This window comes from Octodon degus, unplaced genomic scaffold (assembly GCF_000260255.1).
Source record: "Octodon degus isolate 3935 unplaced genomic scaffold, OctDeg1.0 scaffold00203, whole genome shotgun sequence".
NCBI classification, from domain to species: domain Eukaryota; kingdom Metazoa; phylum Chordata; class Mammalia; order Rodentia; family Octodontidae; genus Octodon; species Octodon degus.
The window spans coordinates 36,133-57,417 of NW_004524779.1; the positions used below are offsets into that span (position 1 = coordinate 36,133).

The 21,285-nt window shown below is 46.5% G+C and overlaps 1 protein-coding gene across 1 annotated transcript; it reads right to left on the bottom strand.

The window, feature by feature from the left end:
* Positions 1-4,687: 4,687 nt before the first annotated feature.
* Positions 4,688-21,057, bottom strand: Apod (apolipoprotein D). Its single transcript, XM_004644540.2, has 5 exons — positions 20,948-21,057; positions 17,197-17,347; positions 10,314-10,435; positions 6,777-6,865; positions 4,688-5,157 (listed from the first exon to the last, which is right to left on the bottom strand). The coding sequence occupies exons 2-5, from the start codon at positions 17,317-17,319 to the stop codon at positions 4,922-4,924; spliced, it is 570 nt and encodes a 189-aa protein (XP_004644597.1). The 5' UTR covers positions 17,320-17,347; positions 20,948-21,057; the 3' UTR covers positions 4,688-4,921.
* Between the last annotated feature and the right edge of the window lie 228 nt (positions 21,058-21,285).

Below are 21,285 nucleotides of genomic sequence, written 5' to 3' on the forward strand. Positions count from 1 at the left end.
TCTCTCTCTCTCTCTCTCTCTCTGTGTGTGTTTCTAATCTTGCACAAATCCAGGGACAGGTACGAGGTACGTAAGATAGCTAAGGTCCACAGAATGGAGCTAGAGCGTGGAAGTCCACCCGTTACTGAAGCTGCGGCTGGGGGTCTGTGTGGACAGGTCTCTGCTTTTTGCCTCTGCCCTCTCTCAAGTCAGGCTGCGTATTACCAAGAACTTCTGCGGACTTTGTGACCTTACAGTTTCAGGGCTGTTATGGCTTAGATCAGAGATGGGCTTTGGGCTGGTGCGTAGATCACGGGACACAGCCTTCATTAATGGATTAACCCAGGGGTGAGCCCATAGCTGAATGTGCTCTGAGAAGGCAGGGCCTGCTTGGGGCAAGTGTGCCCTGGATGTGTAACCTGGAAGCAAGCACATATTCTTGTCCACCGCCCCTTCCTGTCTCTGGGGCTCTCTTGCTCTTTCTCCTTCGGGAGCAGGGTTGCCAGGCCCTCCTGCCATGTTTCTGCGGTGGATCCAGCCCGCTATGGACTAAAACCCTGGAAACCATGAATTCCTTGAAGCTGTAAATGCTGGGTATTTGGTCACTGTGACAAAAAGCTGACCATTGTGGGAGCTTTCAATTATTCTTACCCCAGCTCTCTTAAAGTCCTATTCTGATCCGCTGGCTCCAATTTATGTTTTCTACCCAGTCAGTCCACAAACGTGAGCTTGTGGACCGGCTGTCAGGAGTGTTGCTAGTGCTCAGGTGGACCTGCCCTGGTCCAGTGGGGTAGGCTCGGAGGCAGGCACTGTTAGGTAACAAGGAGGAGAAAATAAAGGTGCAGGCTTAGCAGGACAAGTTTATTTTAGAACAAACTGAGAGGGACCACCCTGGCACTCAGACCAGACCCGTAACTCTTGCACAGGTTATCAGATCTTTATAGGGGCATGAACATAAAGGGGGGGCTGTGAAAGGAAGAAGTCAGAAAAGGACTTTGGAGGGGGAGAGTTCGGTGATAGAAGCTGAGGTTACCTGCCAGGCATGAGGCTAGAGAAAGCACAGAGAGTGGGCGGTGCCTTGTGGGAGCGGGCTGAGGAATGATGGGAGCTAGGGGATGTAACCATGGTTGCTGGGTCGTACTAACCGGAGTTTACACATCTCGAGCAGATGTAACATCATAGTGGAATAGAAGAGGCATTCAGTGCTTTCTGGTTGGCCTAGGATGGCGGCAGTCAGATTCCTTCAAAAACACAAGATCCGTGGATTGGCGCTCTACAGGGTAGCAAACCCCCCCAGCAGGAGCTTTCCAACAGTGAGTGTGGATAAGGAGGCACCAACTCTCGGGTGGCTTCCTATCCTCCCATTGTTTTTGAGACAGGGTCTTGCTATGCAGTGCAGGCTAACCTTGAATTCACTAGGTAGCCAAGGCTGGCTTCAAATTCACAGCAATCCTCCTGCCTCAGCATCCTGGGTACTGGAATTACAGACATGTACCACTGCCCCTGGCTTCATTTCTCGCATTTTAATGAATATATGACAGGACATCAAGTGGGTGTTCCATAATTAATGGTCCCATTTCTCTGATTCCTCTACTGCTAGTTTTAGTTTAGCTTCTTTCAGTTGGGGCTACTACCTACAAAACTATTATGGATGTTTTTGCTCAGATTCCCTTTTATCTAGACTATGTTAAGATATTTTTAAGCTTATATAGAAATTACATCCTCTGAGCATTTTAAAACATAAGATATACATTTTTGAGGGTTGACGAGATAGCTCAGTGGACTAAGCACCTGCTTAGGCAAGCTTAGGGACTGGGGTTTGATCCCTGCTACCGCATGCCATACCCATGGCTCCCAGGCACAGTGGCACACACCTGTAATCCCAGTGCTGAAGAGGCTGAAAACAGGATGATCACTATGAGTCTGAGCTACATAGTGAGACCTTGTACCAAATACATAAAATAATAAAAAAAATTTAAAGACATACATTTTTAAAAAGTATCTGTGTTTGCTATGTTTGGTTGTGATATATACTTAGGTGGCTCCTCACTAATAAGATGTGACATCCAGGGTTTGTTTTGAAACACTGTGAATGTGAGTATGGTGGGTGAGAGCTGAACTGATAAGTTTGGTGATGTGTTAGTGACTGCAGGAAAGGTCGACAGGCATGTGGGGACTTGTTATGAACTCTTGTCTCCATTTTGCTGTTTACTTCCTCCTTCCCTTCTCCCTTCTGGGCTTTTGTGGGCTGTTTTGTCTTTCCCCTTACCCCTGTTTCCTCTAGACGCTTGGTACCCGCATGCTGCCCTCTGGCATCTCCAACATTTTTTTTTTTTCAAGCTTAGTTATGCCTGCTATCTGCTTCATAGTTTTCTTTCACTTCTTCCCTGAAAAACGCAGGTCCATGCATCTGCCCGCCTAGTCAGTAATTCATTCACATGAGGTAATCACGTCCGTGTATTGGGCGAGGCCCTAAGCACTTGTGAAGAGGCACAGTCGCTTTATCTCAGGCGTTACCAGGCAGCTGTTACGAGGAGTGAAACCCCAACTTATTTCGTGCAATGAGATAAAAGACAGATGGCAGCTTAGCATCACAGAATAACTGCTTTATGAGAGGGGCTGAGTGCTCTTTAGGGCGCTGGCAGTGCAGTAAAGCACAGGGCTCGGCAGCCAGCAAACTTGCCAGAGGCTCTAGGCCACCTTCTTATCCTCCTTTCAGCCTTTTGGGACTTCAAATTGGAAGTTATGTTTATATTTATTTAAATATATTTACATATTTATATTTATAAGAGTTTATATTTATTTATCTATTATTATTTTTAATGTATTTGATTGTTGCAGGGTCTCACTATGCAGCTCAGACTTGTGGTGATCCTCCTGCTTTCACCTCCCCAGCGCTGGGATTACAGGCACGCACCACTGCACCCGGATTCAGGCCAACTCAGCCCACCCTGGGGGCAGGGCTGGTGTGGCATGTGGTGCTGGGGATCAAACCATGGTCCCTGCACTTGCCTAAGCTTGCCTAAGCAGATAATTTAGTCTGCTGAGCTATGTCCCTGGCCCCAGAGTTTATATTTATTTAAACAAAATTATGTTTTAAGATTTTTTTGATTAGGGCCGGCCAAATAGTTTAGTGGATTAAAGTGCCTGCAAGCAGGCTTAGGGGCCAGGGGTTGAATCCCCAGGCCTGCTGTGTTGCTCTGCCCCTGGGGCATGCTGAGACAGCAATTGAGACTGGGCATAGTGGTGCGATCCTATAATCCCAGCTCTTGATAGGCTGTACACAGGCAGATCACTACAAGTCTGATCTATGCAGTGAGACCCTGAACACTCTGTAGACCCTGCTCTAAAATACAAAAAAAAAAAAAAAAAAAAATTTGTTGATCTTTAACGTAAAGTATTAAAAGGTCTCAAATATTCAAGGAAAATAATATTTTATAGTCCTGTTTTTAAAAAAGCAAAAAGTTAAAGGGCTTAATTTTCTATTCATTTCCCCAAATGTTAGTGAATTATAAAATTGATGTGAGCTATGTAAAATTGCAGGGTGATAATTCAGAGGGCTTTCTGATTTTAAAAATGTCACAATGTATAAAACCTCAGCAGAAGGTGGAACCAAGCAGGAAAGCCAACCCTGGGGGAGTGACTGCACAACCCACTGGGCTACACCTTCCACAAGCCTCTGCCTTCCCCCCTCGGGCTGCAGTAACTTCTCTACTTCCTTGTCTCTTTCGTTAGACTGTAAGCTCCTGTGGGAAGACAAAGAGCCTGTAGTTTTCAATTTCCAGAATGCACTTGGGCCTCAGAAAATAGCAATGGAGTGAAAGACACATATAAAAAATAATCTTTAAAATCAATCCCTGGTATCCTCCCCTGCATAGATCTCCTTCCTAGAGACTGCAGGGTGGTCACTCTTCAGCCTGATTCGGGATTAGCTGATGAGAGTAAGAGCTTTGAGGAAACTGCGTGGTAAACTCAGGAACCCTCGCCCTCCTCCTTGGAGGGGCAACCATGGCAGAATGGGGACACCTAGGTTCAGGTTACCAGTGTACACCTGTGCCATCAGCTGCCCCAGAACAGTAGTGTTAACTCAGACAGCTCCAAGCTGCTTCTCATCCACATGTAACTATTTAGGGCCATCTAAAAACCCACTGCCAGGGCCCATGAGATAGCTCAGTGGACTAAGTGCCAGCTTAGGCAAGCTCAGGGATCCAGGTTCGATCCCCAGCACCACATGTCTCCCTGGCCCTGTCCCCAGGTGCACTGAGCTGGCCACAGAGTCTGGGTGTGGTGGCACACAACTATAATCCCAGCACTGGGGAGGCTGAAATCAGGAGGATCACTACGAGTCTGAGCTGTGTAGTGAGATCCTGTACCACATACATAAAAACAAAGAAAGAAAATGTACTGATAGTAGAAACAACAACAAAACCCTGTGATTGTTATGATTTGGATCCAGAATGTCCCCTAAAAGCCCTTGTGTTGAAGGTTTGGTCCCCAGTGCAGCAGAGTACAGAGGCGAGGCATTTGGGCCATGAGTACTCTGACCTCAGCAGTAATTAATCCACTGACGCTTGCACAGCTTAATGGGTGGTTGGGAGGTGGCAGGAGTAGGGGCCTAGCTGGAGCCTTTCCTCCTTTCAAGTTGTTTACCTCAGGTATTTTGTCAGAGCAACAGAAAGCTAACATAATCATCACCCTGACTCAGTCTGCTAGGCTCAGAGGGTCAGCAACATGTTTATTAGTGGTGGTGAGGCAGGGTGAGCAGAGGCTAACACTGGGCCAGCTTTCCTGGAGCTCCCCTCCAGTGGCTTCGGCAAACTTCCCTGTGGGTCTTTGCAGCTGTCGTCATGGGTGGTTCTGTGTCTTTATGAGGTGGGGGCAGGGTGAGGAAAGCAGAGTGGAGGAAGTGAGGGGGTGGCTGCAGCTGGGCTCCAGAGCGTCCTTACAGGAAGTCGGGGCAGTTCGCCTGATCTGTGACGGTCATTTTCTCAATGTCGATGTTGTTAGAAGTCAGGATATCTTTTAAGTAGGTCAGTGTTTCTGGGGGCAGATAACGGTTTCTTCCCAAGATCCAAATGTGGTCAACATGGAAAAGCCAGATGATGTTGGTACAGGAGTAGACGAGGGCGTAGTTGTCATAGTCGGTGGCCAGGACCCAGTATGGTGCTAGTGGCATCACTAAGAACCAAAGAAAAGGCAGCATGAGGAGGGGCCAGAGCGGGAGAGAAGCGTCTCCAGGCCTCTGTGTGTGTGTGTGTGTGTGTGTGTGTGTGTGTGTGTGTGTATGAGAGAGAGAGAGAATATGTGTGTGCATGTGTGTGAGAGAGAATGCGTGTGTGCGTGTGTGTGTGTGTGTTTCAGAAGTGGGGAGTGAACCCAGTACCATCTCAATGAGCTATACCTCAAATCCTTTTTTGTCTTTTTGAGAAAGGATTTCACTGCAGTTCAGGCTGGCTGCAACACAAACTCTCTAGTGTGGCATTCAAGGGCCTCCTAGCCCTGTCCCACATCCCTTGTACCCTCCCTTGCCCTAGGCTGCTTTACCCAGCCATCTCCCATGCGGTTCCCCCTGCTTGGAGCATCAGTGCTTCAGCACAGTCTCCTATGCAGCCTACAAGGTCCTAGCACCAACATCAGAGCATCTCTTCTTCCTTGACTTCCCCAGCAAGCAGCTCCTGTCTTTCTTTTAGCTCCTGCCACATGCTTCTTTATGTGAACTGAACAGAAGTTACTTAACCTTCACCCCATCTACCATCCCTTTTGCATCCATGTCATAGAGGAATCTTGTCTGAGTTTGGAGACTCTGCCACTGATTAGATTCGTGCCTGCCCAGTCCTGTGTGTCAACTTCCATGTAACTCTTCTGTGAAAGAGTGACAAGACCATTATGGATAGTGCACAGATGTGCCCTGCTAGGTTTATCTCCATGACCCAGGGCAGTCACCCCTGGTTTGTACATGGGATGTTATTTGCTCATCACCATATGTGTGGGAAGAGTTGTTTCCCCCCTTACATTCCTTTCTTGGTTTATAAGCAAGAGCTTCCTCCCTGCCCCACACTGGGGATTCCAGGGGAGGAAGATGGCCCATGTGAGGACATTTAAGGGTGACTTCTCTTGAAACTGGTGACTTTAGTGTCTCCCATCAGTGGATGGAGGGGTTCCTAGGACACTCTGAAAATTAGAAAGCCTCCCAGGCCTGAGCCGAATTCTCCAGTGTGTCTACAGAAGCTGTAAAATTGACATTGGATGCTTTCTCTGCCTGTTGTATCCATTCTCTGTTTAGTTCCAAACTCAGAGGGCAGATGCCTGTGGTTAAATATTCAAAATCCCAACCAGGACTAGAAAGTGGCAGAGGCAGGACTCACACTGGCCTTCAGTCCTGTCATCTCTTGTCTGCAAGCTTCTGCTCACCCTGGTTGTTTCGCTAATGCTACTCACTTGGGGACCTCCGTTTCCCCTTGGGAAGTAAGACTGCACTACGTCTCTTGCTGCTCCCACTCTGAATGTTTGCATTTTGGCTGTACTCACTAAACACTGAGGATAGTTTATGGGAAATCTCCTGGTTGCTGGTCAGTGTCCACATGGGAACACACGTTCCAGGAGGACAAAGCCAGCCCTGTGTGACCCATCACTGCATCTCAGTGTCCAGCCCAGTGTGTGGCACACAGTACATGCTCAACAACTGTGTGTCAAGGCCTTATAGATGACACTCAGATGTGGTGGGATACCTCATGGCTCTTGCCTTCCACCTGCATAGCTCCTGTCCCTGAAACTTCCTGAGCAAAGTTGTTACTTACGCTGGAAAAACTTAACTCCTAGTTTGGCAGGCTCCGTGATGTTGCTTTGGGTGGCTTCACCTTCAATTTGATTCACAGTTCCATCAGCTCTGTATTAAGTAAAAAACAAAACAAAGAAAAAACAATTCATTGAAAACTAAAAATCAGAAAAGGCAAGATTTGGGTCATTAAGGATGGTAGTGGCCAACATGGTGATTTCTTTTTTTTTAATTTCTTTAATTTTTTTTTTTTTTTTTTTAGCATGGTGATTTCTGATACTTGGTCCTGGTTCCATTTCCTGTCCTTTCCTCTGATGGAGGCCAAGAGGGGAAGACAGTTGTGGACTGATAAGCGACATTAGGACATTAGGATGCTGTGGGATTGGAGTGCTATTAGGTCTCTGTACTTCGACCCTTGGCTTTTAACTGTCTGCAGAGAACTCAATATGTCCTACTCCCAGGCTCCAAAGGGAGAGGAGGTAAAAGCAGGAGAGAAACAAAGCAACACAAAAAGAAGACGAAGAAAAATGAATTTGGTCACTGAAAATAATGCACAACAGGACAGAAGTCAGGAGTGCCATAAGCTTCTCCCCCTTTGGGCCTCAGGAACATCATCTGTCCCACAGGGGCCCTCAGCACTGACACAGTTTCTGGGACAGCAGGCATCTGAGACTCAGCAGAAGCCAGGTAAAAGCCAGCAGTAAGGACACACTGACCTGGCCTCAGTGATTCCTGGGTAAGCCTGGAGCTCAGTGATGTTAAATATGAAGAAATGCCACCTCACACATACAATTGGCAGTGTCATTTCTTTCTTAGCAGTATAAGTGGTGGCACATCTCATGGAATGTAATGTCTTAATCTTTTTGAAAGATCTGACCCATTTCTGGTTAATACTTTTTGATGCCATGAAGCTGGGGACAGAGAAGGGAGGGTACTTCTGCTTCAGGGGGCCCCTCCTAGGGCGCTTACAGGGGAGCTGAAGGTCAACTAGTCCTTAAGAAGCAGGTGGAATAAAGTTAGAGCTTGTGTGTGTACCAAATTCCATAGATTAGTGCTGTGGTTAGTGCTGTTGGATGTCCTAGAAATGAGATAATAAGCAAGAGGTAAGGGAGGCTGGGAAATGTACTGTGATACTCCCAAATGCATTATCTCTTTGTCACCGCATAGGGCTGCTGACAGTGCTCTACTCTCACCTGGCAATCAGATAGCTGGGGACATGGTCTGTTTCTGTCTGCATATGAGGCATCAAACCAGGCTCTTCTCAGTACACTCCTCCTTTCACCACCATTTGTGGTTTGTTCTAGAATAGTTTTCAAAATGCTAGGCTCTGATCATGAACTGATCATAAACTCACAACTTGTGCTTGGAGAAATGCATTTATATTTTCAAGGGCGGCAGCAGGTTAACCATGGAGAGTCTTATTTGGTAAATGATTATCACATGCCACATAGCGTTCTAAGAGCTTTATGTGTGTTACTTCATTTAATGCCAATCAGCCCCAAAGAGGTAGCCCTGGTATTACTGCCTACAGATCAATCCTAACTAACCTCCAGTCCCACACTACATAGCAGAATCGGGACTGGAGCCCAGGCAGCTGAACTCAGAGCCTGAGCTCCTCCTCATCCTCCGGTGCTGCCCCAGCTGTTTTGGCATGCAAGTTCTCTGACACTGGCTGGGCATTCTGTTGGCTAGAACCCCTGCCTCATCTTGCACTCATTGCAGCCTCCCAGGAGGGAGAAACTGCATCATTTTCAGGAATTAAACAATTTTTGTTCCCATGTTGTGTGTATCTCAAACAGGTGTAACTGTGGAAGCGGAGCAGCCTAATACCCAGCATATAGTGAAAGCACACTGCAGGCCAACTCCAAAGGAGAAGGGGGATCCTCATAGATTTGGAGTCTGTATTGTTGACTCCTAGTCTTAGAGTAGGACTAAATATTTGAAATGAGGTTACTGCAACTTTGGGGCCTGCGGTGGTTTTTCCCCTTAAAGGTCCATGATGTCCAGGGTGATGCTATAAGAGAGGGGTGGACCTGCTGATGTCCTTATATCCCTGTAAGTGTGCCCTTGAAGGGGGGTGTAGAACCCTGGCCTCTTCCTGTCTCTTTCTGCTTCCTGGCTCCCAAGTGGGTGGTTTTTCTCCACTACACACTCCCACAGTGAGGCTGCCCTCACCAGCAGCCCAAAGAACATTGGTCTTGAACTGGAAGCTCCAAAGCCAGGAGCCAAAATAACCTCTTTGTTCCTTTATCAGTTACTTGCCTCAGGAACTTCATAACAGTGATGGACAGATGGTTATTACTGGACCTATACAATTCCTGTGAGGCCTTCTGATCATCTCAATTCCTGTAGTTCTCCCCAAGGCTCTGAAATGGCTAGATCTTTCTTTGAGGCCCTTAAGAGCCCTATTTTGTGTTTCTGGCTCACAGGAAGTCAGTGGGTGGTAGGACAGCCACAGAAAGCATCTGTGAGCCTAGGGACCTCTCACCTTCTATAGAGGACAGAAGGAAACCTCTTTATTCCCAGACTTTCTTACCTATCTTCTAATTCCTTCCCCATGTCACTTTTCCTTGCTTCAAATCCCAGTGTCATCCCTTAACTATGTGACCCTTGGTCAAGTTACCTCTCTGTACCTAAATTTTTTCATTTATAAAAATGAGGTTTATAATAGCATCTACTTCAGGGTTGTTATGGGGATTAAATAAATATATATGTACAAACATTAACACAGACACATATTACCCACATGTTCCATGTGTACATAGAGGTTAATGTCTTGCGCAAAGGAAATGCTTGGATGTGTTTGTTGGCATTGTTATCTTTGTTGACAAAGGTTGAGTAGAAAGACTTTTCCCTGAGGCATGTTCAAAGTTTAGGCTTGCTTTCCAAATGTAAATCTTTTTTTTTTTTTTTTTTAAGAGAAAGGTCTACAGGGTGTTCAGGGTCTCACTACTACTAGATTGGACTCAGGTAGTGATCTGCCTATTTACAGCCTTCTTAGAGCTGGGATTACAGGCATGCACCACCACGCCAGTCTCAATTGCCCTCTCAGCATGCCGCTGGGGCCTGGCCAGCACAGTTAAATGTAAATCTTTGCATCACATGTGAATGTGAAAAGGCCTCCAGGACAGAATTGTGTGCTTCTGTCATGTTCTGTTTACACCATCTCTGATATGTATATGTGTTATGGGTATTTGGTTCTTGTTTAGGAAGGGTTAAGGTAGAACTGCCTGGAGATGGGCTAAACCATCTCCCTCTGTGAGGAGACAGACAGAAAAGCTTCTCTCTCTTCATTTGGAGGTCAGACAAGGTGGTCCCAACATCCTTTGCCAACAGCCTCTGTTTTGCAGTGAGCGTAGGAGCTCTGTGGGTCCCTGGTGCCTCTCCCTGGGTCTGGCACCAGGTGCTCAGCAAGTGGTAAAGGAAATGAATGAATGTCTTCCAGTCCCAACTGTCCCTGCCTGGCCCCAGTGACTTCCTCCCCAGCTCCTGCCTCCTGAGTACCCAGTCACTCCAGGACAGCACCCCAGCCAGGCTCCAGATGGGCGCAGGTGCTCACCTCAACTCCTGGTTGAGCACTTTGATGTTTCCATTTTCCTTTAGTGAGTAGTTGGCCTCGATGCAGTTTCCTTTCTCGAAGCTCACGGGTATCTTCTCAATTTCAAACCATCTTCCAAGATACTGCAGAGACAACAAGAGCAAAGCCCTGTGAATCCCTCTGGACTGCAAACTTCCCCATTGTGTCTTTCGGAGCAGAGTCCTTCTCTGGGGAACCAGGCAGAGTGGGCCACATTGTTCTCAGAGGCAACCCAGCACCACTGATTCTAGCGAGTGTCAGCAAATCGCATGCGCGAGCACTGGCTGAATGCTGCGTTCTATTCCTAAAGGGCGCCTTATTTAGATACATTCTCTCCATCCTGTTCAGCCAAAATCTGTGTGAAATTCTAGACTCCAAAAGGAAGAGATTTGTCTGGATGATGGCAAGTGCCTTTTGTCTCAGACATTTTGGAAGCCTACCAGGAATGCTTGAATTTGGAGCAAACTCAGATGCAGGTGCCAGGAGATTTGGCTTGGTTGAACTTTCCTCATGTGACCCCCACGCAGGGCCACTTTTCAGCACCACTTCTAGCGGGTGCTCAGGCTGGAGCAGACGTTTGTCTTTGAGTGCATGGAGGCAGTTTTAAGAAGCTGCCACTGTAGCCATGAAGGAAGGGGTCAGACACCTTTGCACCACCACATACAGGCTGCACCAATTTACAACCTCTGTGTAGGCAGTTTGGTATATTCTAACAGCACTAAAACTGCACTTTGGCCCTAGCAGCTTCGCTTCTGGCAATCTCCTGACTGGAGTCGGGCTGCAGTGGCCTCCAGTTTTAAAAAGGCAAACATGGCGTCAAGGGCTCTGAGAAGAAGGATGAGTCCTAAGCCAGAGCTGACTGAAGAGCAGAAACAGGAAACCTGGGAAACTTTGATCTCTTTGATGCAGATGGGACAGGGACCATCGATGTAAAGGAACTAAAGGTGGCAATGGGAGCCCGGGGCGTTGAGCCCAAGAGAGAAGAAATCGAGAAAATGATAAGCAAAATTGATAAGGAGGGGAGAGGCAAAGTGAACTTCAGTGGCTTTCTGACCGTGATGACTCAGAAAATGTCTGAGAAAGACACCGAGGAAGAAATGCTAAAAGCTTTCAAGCTCTTCAATGATGATAAAACTGGGACAATATCGTTCAGAAATCTGAAGTGCGTGGCCAAGGAGCTGGGCGAGAACCTGACCAATGAGGAGCTTCAGGAGATGATGGATGAAGCCGACAGAGGTGGAGAGGCAAGGTCAATGAGCAGGAGTTCCTGCGCATCATGAAAAAGACCAGCCTCTGTTGAGACCCAGGTCGTGTCTCCTGCAGCGAGCACAAATGACTAGAGTAGTGCCCGCTGCCCTGTGAAATCCGGCTCCCCATTTGCTGTAGAACTTTAGCAATGGCCTTGAATCTGATTTGGACAACTTCTTCACTCAATGCAATGTTGCAATCTTTTCTAAAATGAGTAATATATAATTACTTCAAAGATATAATAAAAAAAAAAGCGCCAGATGCAGAAGGGTGTCTCTATTAGACCTCTACTGGTGCAAAAATGAGGAGAAAGCTTATTGCATTGGCTTTCAGTTGCCGCTGCAATACTGATCATAAGATAATGCTACGTGGTAAATCCCCATAAGCTTAAAACAGCACACATTTGTTGTCTCTACTTCCGTAAGCCAGAAGTCTGCCCAGAGCCGCACTGGACTAACACTGAGATGTTGGCGCTGTCCCCTACTGGAGGCTCCAAGGAGGATCAGTTTCCTTGCCTTTTCCAAGTTACACAGCATTCCTTGGCTAGGGATCCCTTTTCTTTTTTCTTAAAGTCAACAAAAGCTGGTCAGACTCCCCTTCTATTGCATCTCTCCAATTTATCTCTTGATCAAATCTCTCTACCATGGCTCAAAAGGGGTCTCTGTATCTAAGGACTTATGTGAGTAGATTAGTCCATCTGGATATCCAGGCTAATGTGGATGTCTCATGACCCATTATTTGGTCACTTCTGTAAAAGCCCTTTGTCCACATAAAGTAACATAGTAACAGCCTGCAGGCATTCGTGCACACATGGAAAATAATTCTGTCTACCACAGTTGTATATGTAGTTGTTTGTATATGTATTCCTTGTTTCCAAAAGACATACATTATCTTTATAGGTTGGTTATGGTAAGAGAAATGGAAAGCTGGAAGAAAGTTTTTCACTTATGCTCTTTTGCACCTTTGGTGTTTATTTTATTTTATATTTTATTATTTTATTTTGCAGTGTTGGGAATCGAACCCAGGGCTGCATGAATGCCAGGCAGGCACTCCAGAGCCAAGCTATAACTCTAGCCCTCTTTGGAACTTGCAGAATTTTGAACTCTGAGCATATACCTAGTCAAAAACCTTGAAATTATTTTAGAAATTTAGAACAAGGCTGAACAGGAATGGAGGGCAAGCTGCAGACAGGGGGCAGTGTTGCTCCAGTCACATGGCTTCCTGCGGGAAGGGACGGGCACCTTGAGGCCCACGTTCATTCATCTCCTTTATGAAAGCACCTCTTTGAATCGACACCACTGAACTTAACCATCATTTAAGGAACCAGTGAATAAAGCCAGCTGGTTCCCCAGACATCCTCAAAAAGAGCTCTATTTTGTGGTACATTTAAAATTGTTCTTTTGTTCAAGTGACTTTCGCGCTCCATGGTTAAAATCAAAGAAGCATGAATTTCCCAGGAGGGAGAAGATTCATAAGCGAGAGGCTGAGTTTTGTGTTAGGTTTCTTCCTGGTGACATAGGATTGTTGTTAAAGCCCTCTGAATTGTTGTGGGTCATAGTTTATCTATATAAGAAGAATTCAGTGTTTAAAAAGAATCCTAGAAAAGAGGTAGTAGAGCTGTCTCTACTTACAGATGTAATATTCTTCTGTGTAGAAAAATCCTATGGGATCTAAAAAAAGTAAAACCAATTAGACCTAATGAGTCTGGCAGGGCCAAATGATCAGTGTATGAAAAGCAGATGTGTTCATACACTAGCAACAGACAATCTGCAAATGGAGTTTTTAAATCTATTTACAATAGCATCAAAAGAATAAAGTGCTTATTAATAACTTGAACTAAAAATTTAAAACTTAGACTCTGAAAACTCTGTAACGTTGCTAGAATCAATTAAAGAATGCTTCAGTAGTAAAAAAAAAAAATAGCCTATGTTCATTGGAAAACAGTACTGTTAAGAAAGCGGTATTTCCCCTAATTGTTCTTTTTTTTTGCCAAACCGGGATTGAAGTGAGGCCCTTGTGCTTGCCAGGCAAGCGCTTATTCTACTGAGCTATCTCCCCAGCCCCTGTTCCTTAGTTTGTTTGTTTTTGTTTTTATTTGTGCGATACCGGGGGTTGAACTCAGGACCCTGCACTTACCAGGCAAGTGCTTATTCTACTGAGCTTCCCAGTCCTCCCTGTTCCTTAGGTTAATACAATTTATCAAAATTGCAAGTGGCTTCTTTGTAGAAATGGACAAGATGACACTAAAATTCATATGGAAATGCAAGGAACACAAATAAAGTTGGAAGACTCATATAGTCTGTTCAAAGCTTATTACAGCGCCAGGGATATAGCTCCGTGGCACATTTGCTGCCTAGCAAGCCCAAGGTCCTGAGTTTGATTCCTAGTATAAAAAAGAAAAAAAAGTTGTGGACTCAAAACTTATTACAGTGTAAAGTAATTAAGACTGTCTGATACTGGCCTAAGTGTGGACATAGAGATAAACTGAATAGAACTGAAAACCCAGAAAGAAGCCCTCACGTATGTGGTCAGTTTTAACAAGGATATTGAAATTATTCAATAGGGAACATAATAGTCTTTTCAACAGACAGTTCTGGGACAACAGGACATCCATATGCAAAAGAATGAAGGTGAATCTTTATCATACAGTATACAAATTTTAACCTAAAATGGATCAAATACTTAAATGTAAGAATAAAAACTATAAAACTCTTTGAAGTCTATTAGTAGAATTTTTTTTTTTTTTTCCAGAACCGGGGATTGAACTCAGGTCCTTGCACTTGCCAGTGAAGCGCTTATTCCACTGAGCCATCTCCCCGGCCCCAGTAAATGTTTGTGATGTTGGATTAGACAGTGACTTTTTAGAGATGACATCAAAAATACAAGCAACCAAAGAAGAAAATAGATGAACTGGATTTTACCAACAGGAAAAATGTGTGTGTGTGTGTTTGTGCGCTTGCGTGTGTTACTGAGAATTAAACCCAGGGCTTCATACATGTAGGCAAGCACTGTACTATTGAGCTACATCTCCAGCCCCCCCCCCTTTTTTTTTTTTTTTTTTTTTGTGAGACAAGGTCTTGCTAAGTTGCCCAGGCTGGCCTTGAACTTTTGATCTGCCTACTCAGCTCTTGAGTAGCTGGGATTACAAGTGTGTAACAATGTTCCTGGCTATGTTAAGAACTTTGTTTCAAAGGGCAAGTCAATAAAATGAAAAATTCCACAGAAAATGTTCCTAAATAACATATCTGATGAAGAATTTATACTTAGAACACAGGAAGAACTCATCTCAATAATGAAAATGTAAATAACTTAATTTTAAAAATGGGCAAAACATTGCCTAGTTTTCCTGGAATTCCACACAGAATCATGTAGAAAATATTTAACCAATGAGCTGTCACCTTGGCAAGTAAATGTTTGACATAAAAAAAGCAAAAAACTGGAATAGAAGATATACAAAGGAGATACACAAATGGCTAATAAGTATATACAAAGATATACAACTTCATTAGTTATGAAAGAAGTACACTCAGAACTACAATGAGATACCACCTCATACCCACTAAAATGACCACAGTGAAAAGGACAAGAATAAATATTGGTAAAGATACCAAGAAATAGGAGTTACACACTGCTGGTGAGAATGTCGTGGTGCAGATGTTTTGAAAACTACTGCTATAGTTCCTCAAAAAGTTAAGCACGGAGTTAGCACATCAGCAATTGTATCCTCTGCGTATGCTCAAGGGAACCAAAAATGGAGTTCTCTTTGCCCCTAAAACTGCTTGACCATGAATGTTCGTAGCAGCATGGTACCTAATAGTCAAAAAGAAAAAAAAAGTAGAGACACTGCAAATGTGAATGGGCAAGTGTGGCATAATCCACATGGTAGAATATTATTCAGCAATGAAAAGGAACAGGTACTAACATGTGTCACAGTGTGGCTGGGCCATGCAAACATAAGGGCTAGGAGTCAGTCACAAAAGCTCCCTGTTTTGTGATTGTGTTTTTATGCCATATCCAGCATAGTCAGATTCACAGGGACTGAAAGCCAGGGCTGGAGGGGCTGGAGGGCAGGGAGTGTGACTGCTGACGGGTTGGGGGGTGATGAAAATGTTGTGAAAGTGATTGTAATGGTGGTTGCCTAGTGGGGGAAATACTAAGAATGACTGAAAGCCGAAGCAGCTTTGAAGCCAGGATAGGGTGTATGAACTAATACAATAAAACTCATGCCATACAACTTGTATTTTAAAATTTTGATTTTAGTTCTCAAAGGACTTTTTTTTTTCTTTTGTATCTTAGTGAAGAGTCTACAAGGTGTTCGGGGTCTCACTACTAGATCAGACTTGTAGTGATCTGCCTGTTTACAGCCTCCTAAGAGCTGGGATTACAGGCGCGTGACACCACGCCCAGTCTCAACTGCAGTCTCAGCGCACCCTGGGGGCAGGGCCGGCACGGCAGGCCTGGGGATCGAATTCCTCAAAGGACTTTTGTAAATATAGATCATTGTAATTCCCAAAATGTCTAGGAGAGATCCCAAAGTTCAAATGTAACTGAAATTCTCTGGATCTTTTCTGCCGCTCCTTCTGCTCCCATCCCAGAAAGAGAGGCAATTCATGGGGCAGCTGGTTGTGTGTCTGTCTGTCTTTCTGTCATTAATCTACCTCTCTGTCTGAGGCAATGTCTCATTATGCAGTTCAGGCTGATCTTGAACTCACTATGTAGCCCAGGCAGATCCCCAGCTCACAGCGACCCTCCTGCTTCAGCCTCCTAGGTGCTGGGATGACAGCGTGGCCCCGCTAAGCTGTAATGGGTATCTTTTTAGAATAGATAGTAAGAGCCCTTGCAGAGTTGTGGCATTTCCTAGGCTTTTGGAGTAACCCAGGGGTATGCTGTACTGTGGGGAGGCCTCATTTTCTGGACTCTACTTTGCATTTATTAGCTGTGTCACCAGGGGTAGGGGACATTCAGCCTCTCTCTTTGCAGAATGGGATAATACTGTAGTAGCCACAGTTAATGCCCCCCCAACAAGTCAATTTTTCTCCTGCAGCAGGAATTCTCATACACACTGCCGTTGGCTCCTGACCCCCATCCCTCCTCTCTCCATAGGGTTGGCCAGTGCCAGGCAGTCCTTGGCCTCGGCCTTCTAGCACCCACCCCAGGGTAAGGTAGGTGCATTCTGCACATCTCTCCAGAGGATGCCCATGGGATTCAGCCTCTCTGTTCACATTGTATTGCTTCACCACCTTATGAGACTCAGTTTTCCATGTGGCTTTTTATGTTTTTGGAACCATCAGCACAAAACCACCCATCCCTCTCTCCCTGCTGCTCTGGCCTCAGAGTCTGCTCTGGGGAAACCCAGAACAACACAGGCACCATTCCTGATGCTCGACATGGAGAGCCGGGGGTGGCAGTGCCTCCTGGAATCCTAGAACTAGGGATGCTGAGCCAGGAGGATCCCTGGAAACTTGAGGTCAGCCAGGGCTACATACTGAGTTCCAGGCCAGCCTGAACTACATAGTGAGACTTTATTTCAAAAACAAATAAACACCAACAAAAATGTAGACTTGCAGTGGATGCTTATTTGAACAAGACACAGAAAACCCCAAGAGCTTTCCCATACCTTGTTTACGTCGAAATTCTCCTGCACTGGGGGGCTTGGGCACTTCCCGAAATGAAATGCTTGTGCCTCAGTCTCTGCAACAAGGCCCGCCAGCGTGGAAAGCAGCAGCAGCATCGTCACCATCCTGGGGTCGGGCAGCTGCTGAAGGAGCCTGGAGTGGGGGAGATGAAGAGCCAGAGCTGTCAGGGCCTCCAGAGGCTGCACAGGGACACTCGATGGAGAAGGTTTCTATGTCCTGAGTACAGAGCCCGCCCCCTAGGGGACACCTATCTACCTGTCCATACTGTGCAAGCTTTGTGCTCTAGAGCCGCTGTCCCACTTGATACCCCCCTCGAGTCACCCCTAGCTAGGATCCCGAAGGGCCAGGCTCAGTAGGTTCTCTTGAATGAACAGCAACTGTGTGCATGTGTGCATGCCTGTGTGTGTGTGTGTGCATGCCTGCCTGTGTGTGTGTGCCTGCCTGTGTGTGTGTGTGCCTGCGTGTGTGTGTGTGCATGCCTATGTGGGTGCATGCATGCCTGTGTGGGTGTGTGCATGCCTGCCTGTGTGTGTGTGTCCTGCCTGGATATGTGTGTGCATGCCTGCGTGTGTGTGTGCATGCCTGTGTGGGTGCGTGCATGCCTACGTGGGTGTGTGCATGCCTACGTGGGTGTGTGCATGCCTGTGTGGGTGCGTGCATGCCTGCCTCTGTGTGTGTGTGTGTTCCTGCCTGTGTGTGTGCATGCCTGCCTGCATATGTTTGTGCATGCCTGCATGTATGCATGCCTGTGTGTGCGTGCCTGCCTGCATGTGTGTGCATGCCTATGTGGGCGTGTGTGTGCATGCCTATGTGGGTGCGTCCATGTCTGTGTGTGTGGTGTGTGTGCATGCCTGCATATGAGTGTACATGCCTGCATGTGTGTGTACATGCCTGCATGTGTGTGCGCATGCCTGCGTGTGCATGCATGTCTACGTAGGTGCGTGCATGCCTGGGTGTGCGTGCATGTGTGCATGTCCATCCATGTCAGGAGAAAACAGGGAAGTGGGGAAACTTCCAACAATCTATGAAACAAAAATCCAAAACCAAACCAAGCACAACCTTCAGTATTCCCTGAACCTCATAAGGGGACTATCCCTTGGTCCCCCCGCTCCCCACTCCTGCCCCATCTTGCTGGGCTGTGCCAAGATGTGGTGGTTTGGAAACCCTAACGGGCAGTGTTCCAGGCACCCCAGGGATACCCTGACTGGGTTCCCGTTCTGGCAGTGGCATGTACCAGGCACAACTGTGGGCAAGGTATGCCTGAGTTTCTTTACCTGTAAAGCTGGAGTCATAAGCATGCCTATCTCATGAATGCTGATGAGAGTTAAGTGAGATAACATACACAGAGACACAGTACATACATGCTCAGTAAATGCTACTTATTGCTATTATGAAAAGCACAAGCAGGATGGTGTTTTCTGAATTCCTCTACCCACCCCAGGCAGGGTGTTGAACCCGGTGCAGGGTGGAGGGCTCTATCACTGAGCTACATCCCCAGTCCCTTATAGTTTTTATTTTGAGATATGGTCTCACTAAGTTGCTCAGGTAGGAATTAAACTTGTGATCCTCATGTCTCAGCCTACCAAATACCTGCACCACTGTGCCTGGTTCTGAACTTTAAAAAATATTGAAGGTATTTTCCATAGATGAAGCACATTTAACCACAGAAAAAGTCAGTTGTGCTGCAGTTATGCGGCACGCATCTTGCCCTAGGGGTCCTCTGGTGGTAGCGCTTGCGGGTTGGGAGTGGCCTTTGTCCCTCTCTACGTCCTTCACTGACTTGCTTTGGGCTGTTCCTTTCCTTGTGACTCCTGCCTGCTGCTGCACAGGAGCTATTTCCAGCTCAGCCTCTCTCCCTGCGATGAAGAGGGCTGAGTCAAAGCAGGCAAAATGTTCTCAGTTCTGAGCCTTGAAAAGGATGTGTCATAACAGGAGTAATTATAACCACCTTATTACGAGCCTCCAAGCCTCCAAATAACTTTAATAATCAATAGCTTTTCTTGGAGGCTTTGTTGCCTGGATATCATGGGAACAGTTATGTAATGAGGGAGAGCTGGTGGGGGCTGCACATGGGGACGGGGGCTGCGTGTGGGGACGGGGGCTGCGTGTGGGGATGGGGGTTGCGTGGCCCTGATGCTCCTCTTGGGCTCATCCCAGGTACGACCACCTTCCTTAGTCCCTAGGGCTCCATGTCCTACCAGCTTCCACCACAGTGTAAACATCTGTCTCTTAACCTCCTACAGGAGAAGGGTTTTGGAAATCCAACCCAAACCCACAAGACATTGCATTCATTTTCAAGAAAAAATTCTTGGAGTCCCAGGAGCTGTACCCAAGTAGTCACAACCTAGGTCTTGCCCAGAGTGGTGCAGGACCCCAGTGCGTGATGGACATTCTACACGGTTCTCCCCAAATAGACAGGATCTTAAAAGACATCTTTCCCAGGGGGGCTGGCCAAATAGCTCAGCAGATTAAAGTGCCTACAAGCAGGTAGAGGGACCGGGGGTTAGATTCCCCCAGGCCTGCTGTGCAGGCTCTGCCTCTGGGACATGCTGAGATAGCAACTGAGACTTGGCTTGGCTTGGTGGTGTGTGCCTGTAACCCCAGCTCTTGGGAGGCTGTAAACAGGCGGATCACTATGAGTCCAATCTAGTAGTGAGACCCTGAACACCCTGTAGACCTTTCCCTAAAATAAAAAAAGTCTCTCCCAGTCATTCCCCACTCCCACAGGTAGGCAGATGGGGACTGAGGACCAGCAAGGGTCATAACTGGGCCTGGACGCATCTCCAGCTCTCTGCCCAAAGCACCTGATTTCTCCTGCCACCCCTCACCTGAGCACCTTTCACTAAACACAGCCTCTGTGACCGATGAATCTCCCCGGAAGTGCTAACAAGAGTCAGTCCCACGTCTCGCTGACAAATATCTCATTATGGAAATTGGCTGACTGGCTGAAATGTGTTCTTTGGCTCAGCAGGCTTTTGAGAACAAGGCTGATCGCTCTTGTTGCTCCTCTTGCATGGAGGACTCGTAGTTGCAGGAGCTTCGTTTCTAGGGTTAACACTGCTTGTGAGAGGAAGGGTTGGTTCCATGCCTGATGTTTTCTATCCTCCTTCTATTCCGATTCAGTCAACTGTCACTGAGCGCATTATCCACCCTGCGTGTGGTCATAGGCAAAATATGCATTGCCTGTGATACTTTGCCTGATAGTTCTAGGAAGATTATCCCAAAGAAAAGCTTGCTTTTAAAAAAAAAATACGATTTTAATGGAGTATGACAAAATTTAAGGGTAATTCTTCTAAGGCTGCAGACTGTCCATCCTAACCAGGTGCCACCTGCCATGACCCACAGCTCTGACTCCTCACCTCCCCATGGGCAGCCTGGCTGCTACACCGAACAGTGCTCTGTGCTGAATTTGGCACATGGAGATTTCCTCCTTGTCTCTTTTGGGGTGGGGAGAACAAAGACTTTGGCGTGAGTCACCACTGGGCTTGGCCTCATAGGTAGACCTGTTGTTTAGCATGACCCCATCTAGTTTTCTCTTCTGAAAAGTGGCCCTAGTGCTGTCTACCTTGCTAGCTTGAGGGAAAATGAGACTGCATTTGTAAAACTACTGCTCCAGCCCTCTGTCAGCAGGAGCCCTAATACGTTGTGTCTGCAAAGGGGCAGTGGAAACTATGCCGGTCTCTATTTCAAGCATCACTGATCATAAGTGAAAATGAAAACTACAGGACCTACCTTTTCAAAGTCCAGATGAAGGCTGTCTCCACATGCAGGGTCAGTCACATCCAGATGCCTGTGAGGAGCTTCTCCCAAGTTATTTTATAAGCTGCCATCAGGTCATTGGTGTTTGATAGTCACGCATGCCACACCCCCTGGAGTTCAGGAAGGCCGGCCTAAAAGCTCAGCTCTGTATGAAACACAAAGATGGAATGTTGTGTCTGTCCCCACTCCCAGTTTCCTCACAGCTGTTCCCTGAAAAAGAAACAATGTGATATTGTGTGTATTGGGGGTTGTGAGGAGAGGCATTTTCATTCAAAACATCCTTCGCCCCGTGGATTTTCCAATTTGAATTT

What these genes read in the sequence shown, in the direction of transcription:
- Apod (XM_004644540.2), bottom strand. Translation starts at nt 17,319, where the DNA reads ATGGTGACGATGCTGCTGCTGCTTTCCACGCTGGCGGGCCTTGTTGCA. An exon ending in AGAATTTCGACGTAAACAAG is followed by an intron (nt 10,436 to 17,196) that starts GTATGGGAAAGC and finishes TTGTCTCTGCAG; the next exon opens with TATCTTGGAAGATGGTTTGA. An exon ending in AGGAGTTAAGTTTTTCCAGC is followed by an intron (nt 5,158 to 6,776) that starts GTAAGTAACAAC and finishes TTTGGTTCTTAG; the next exon opens with TGATGCCACTAGCACCATAC.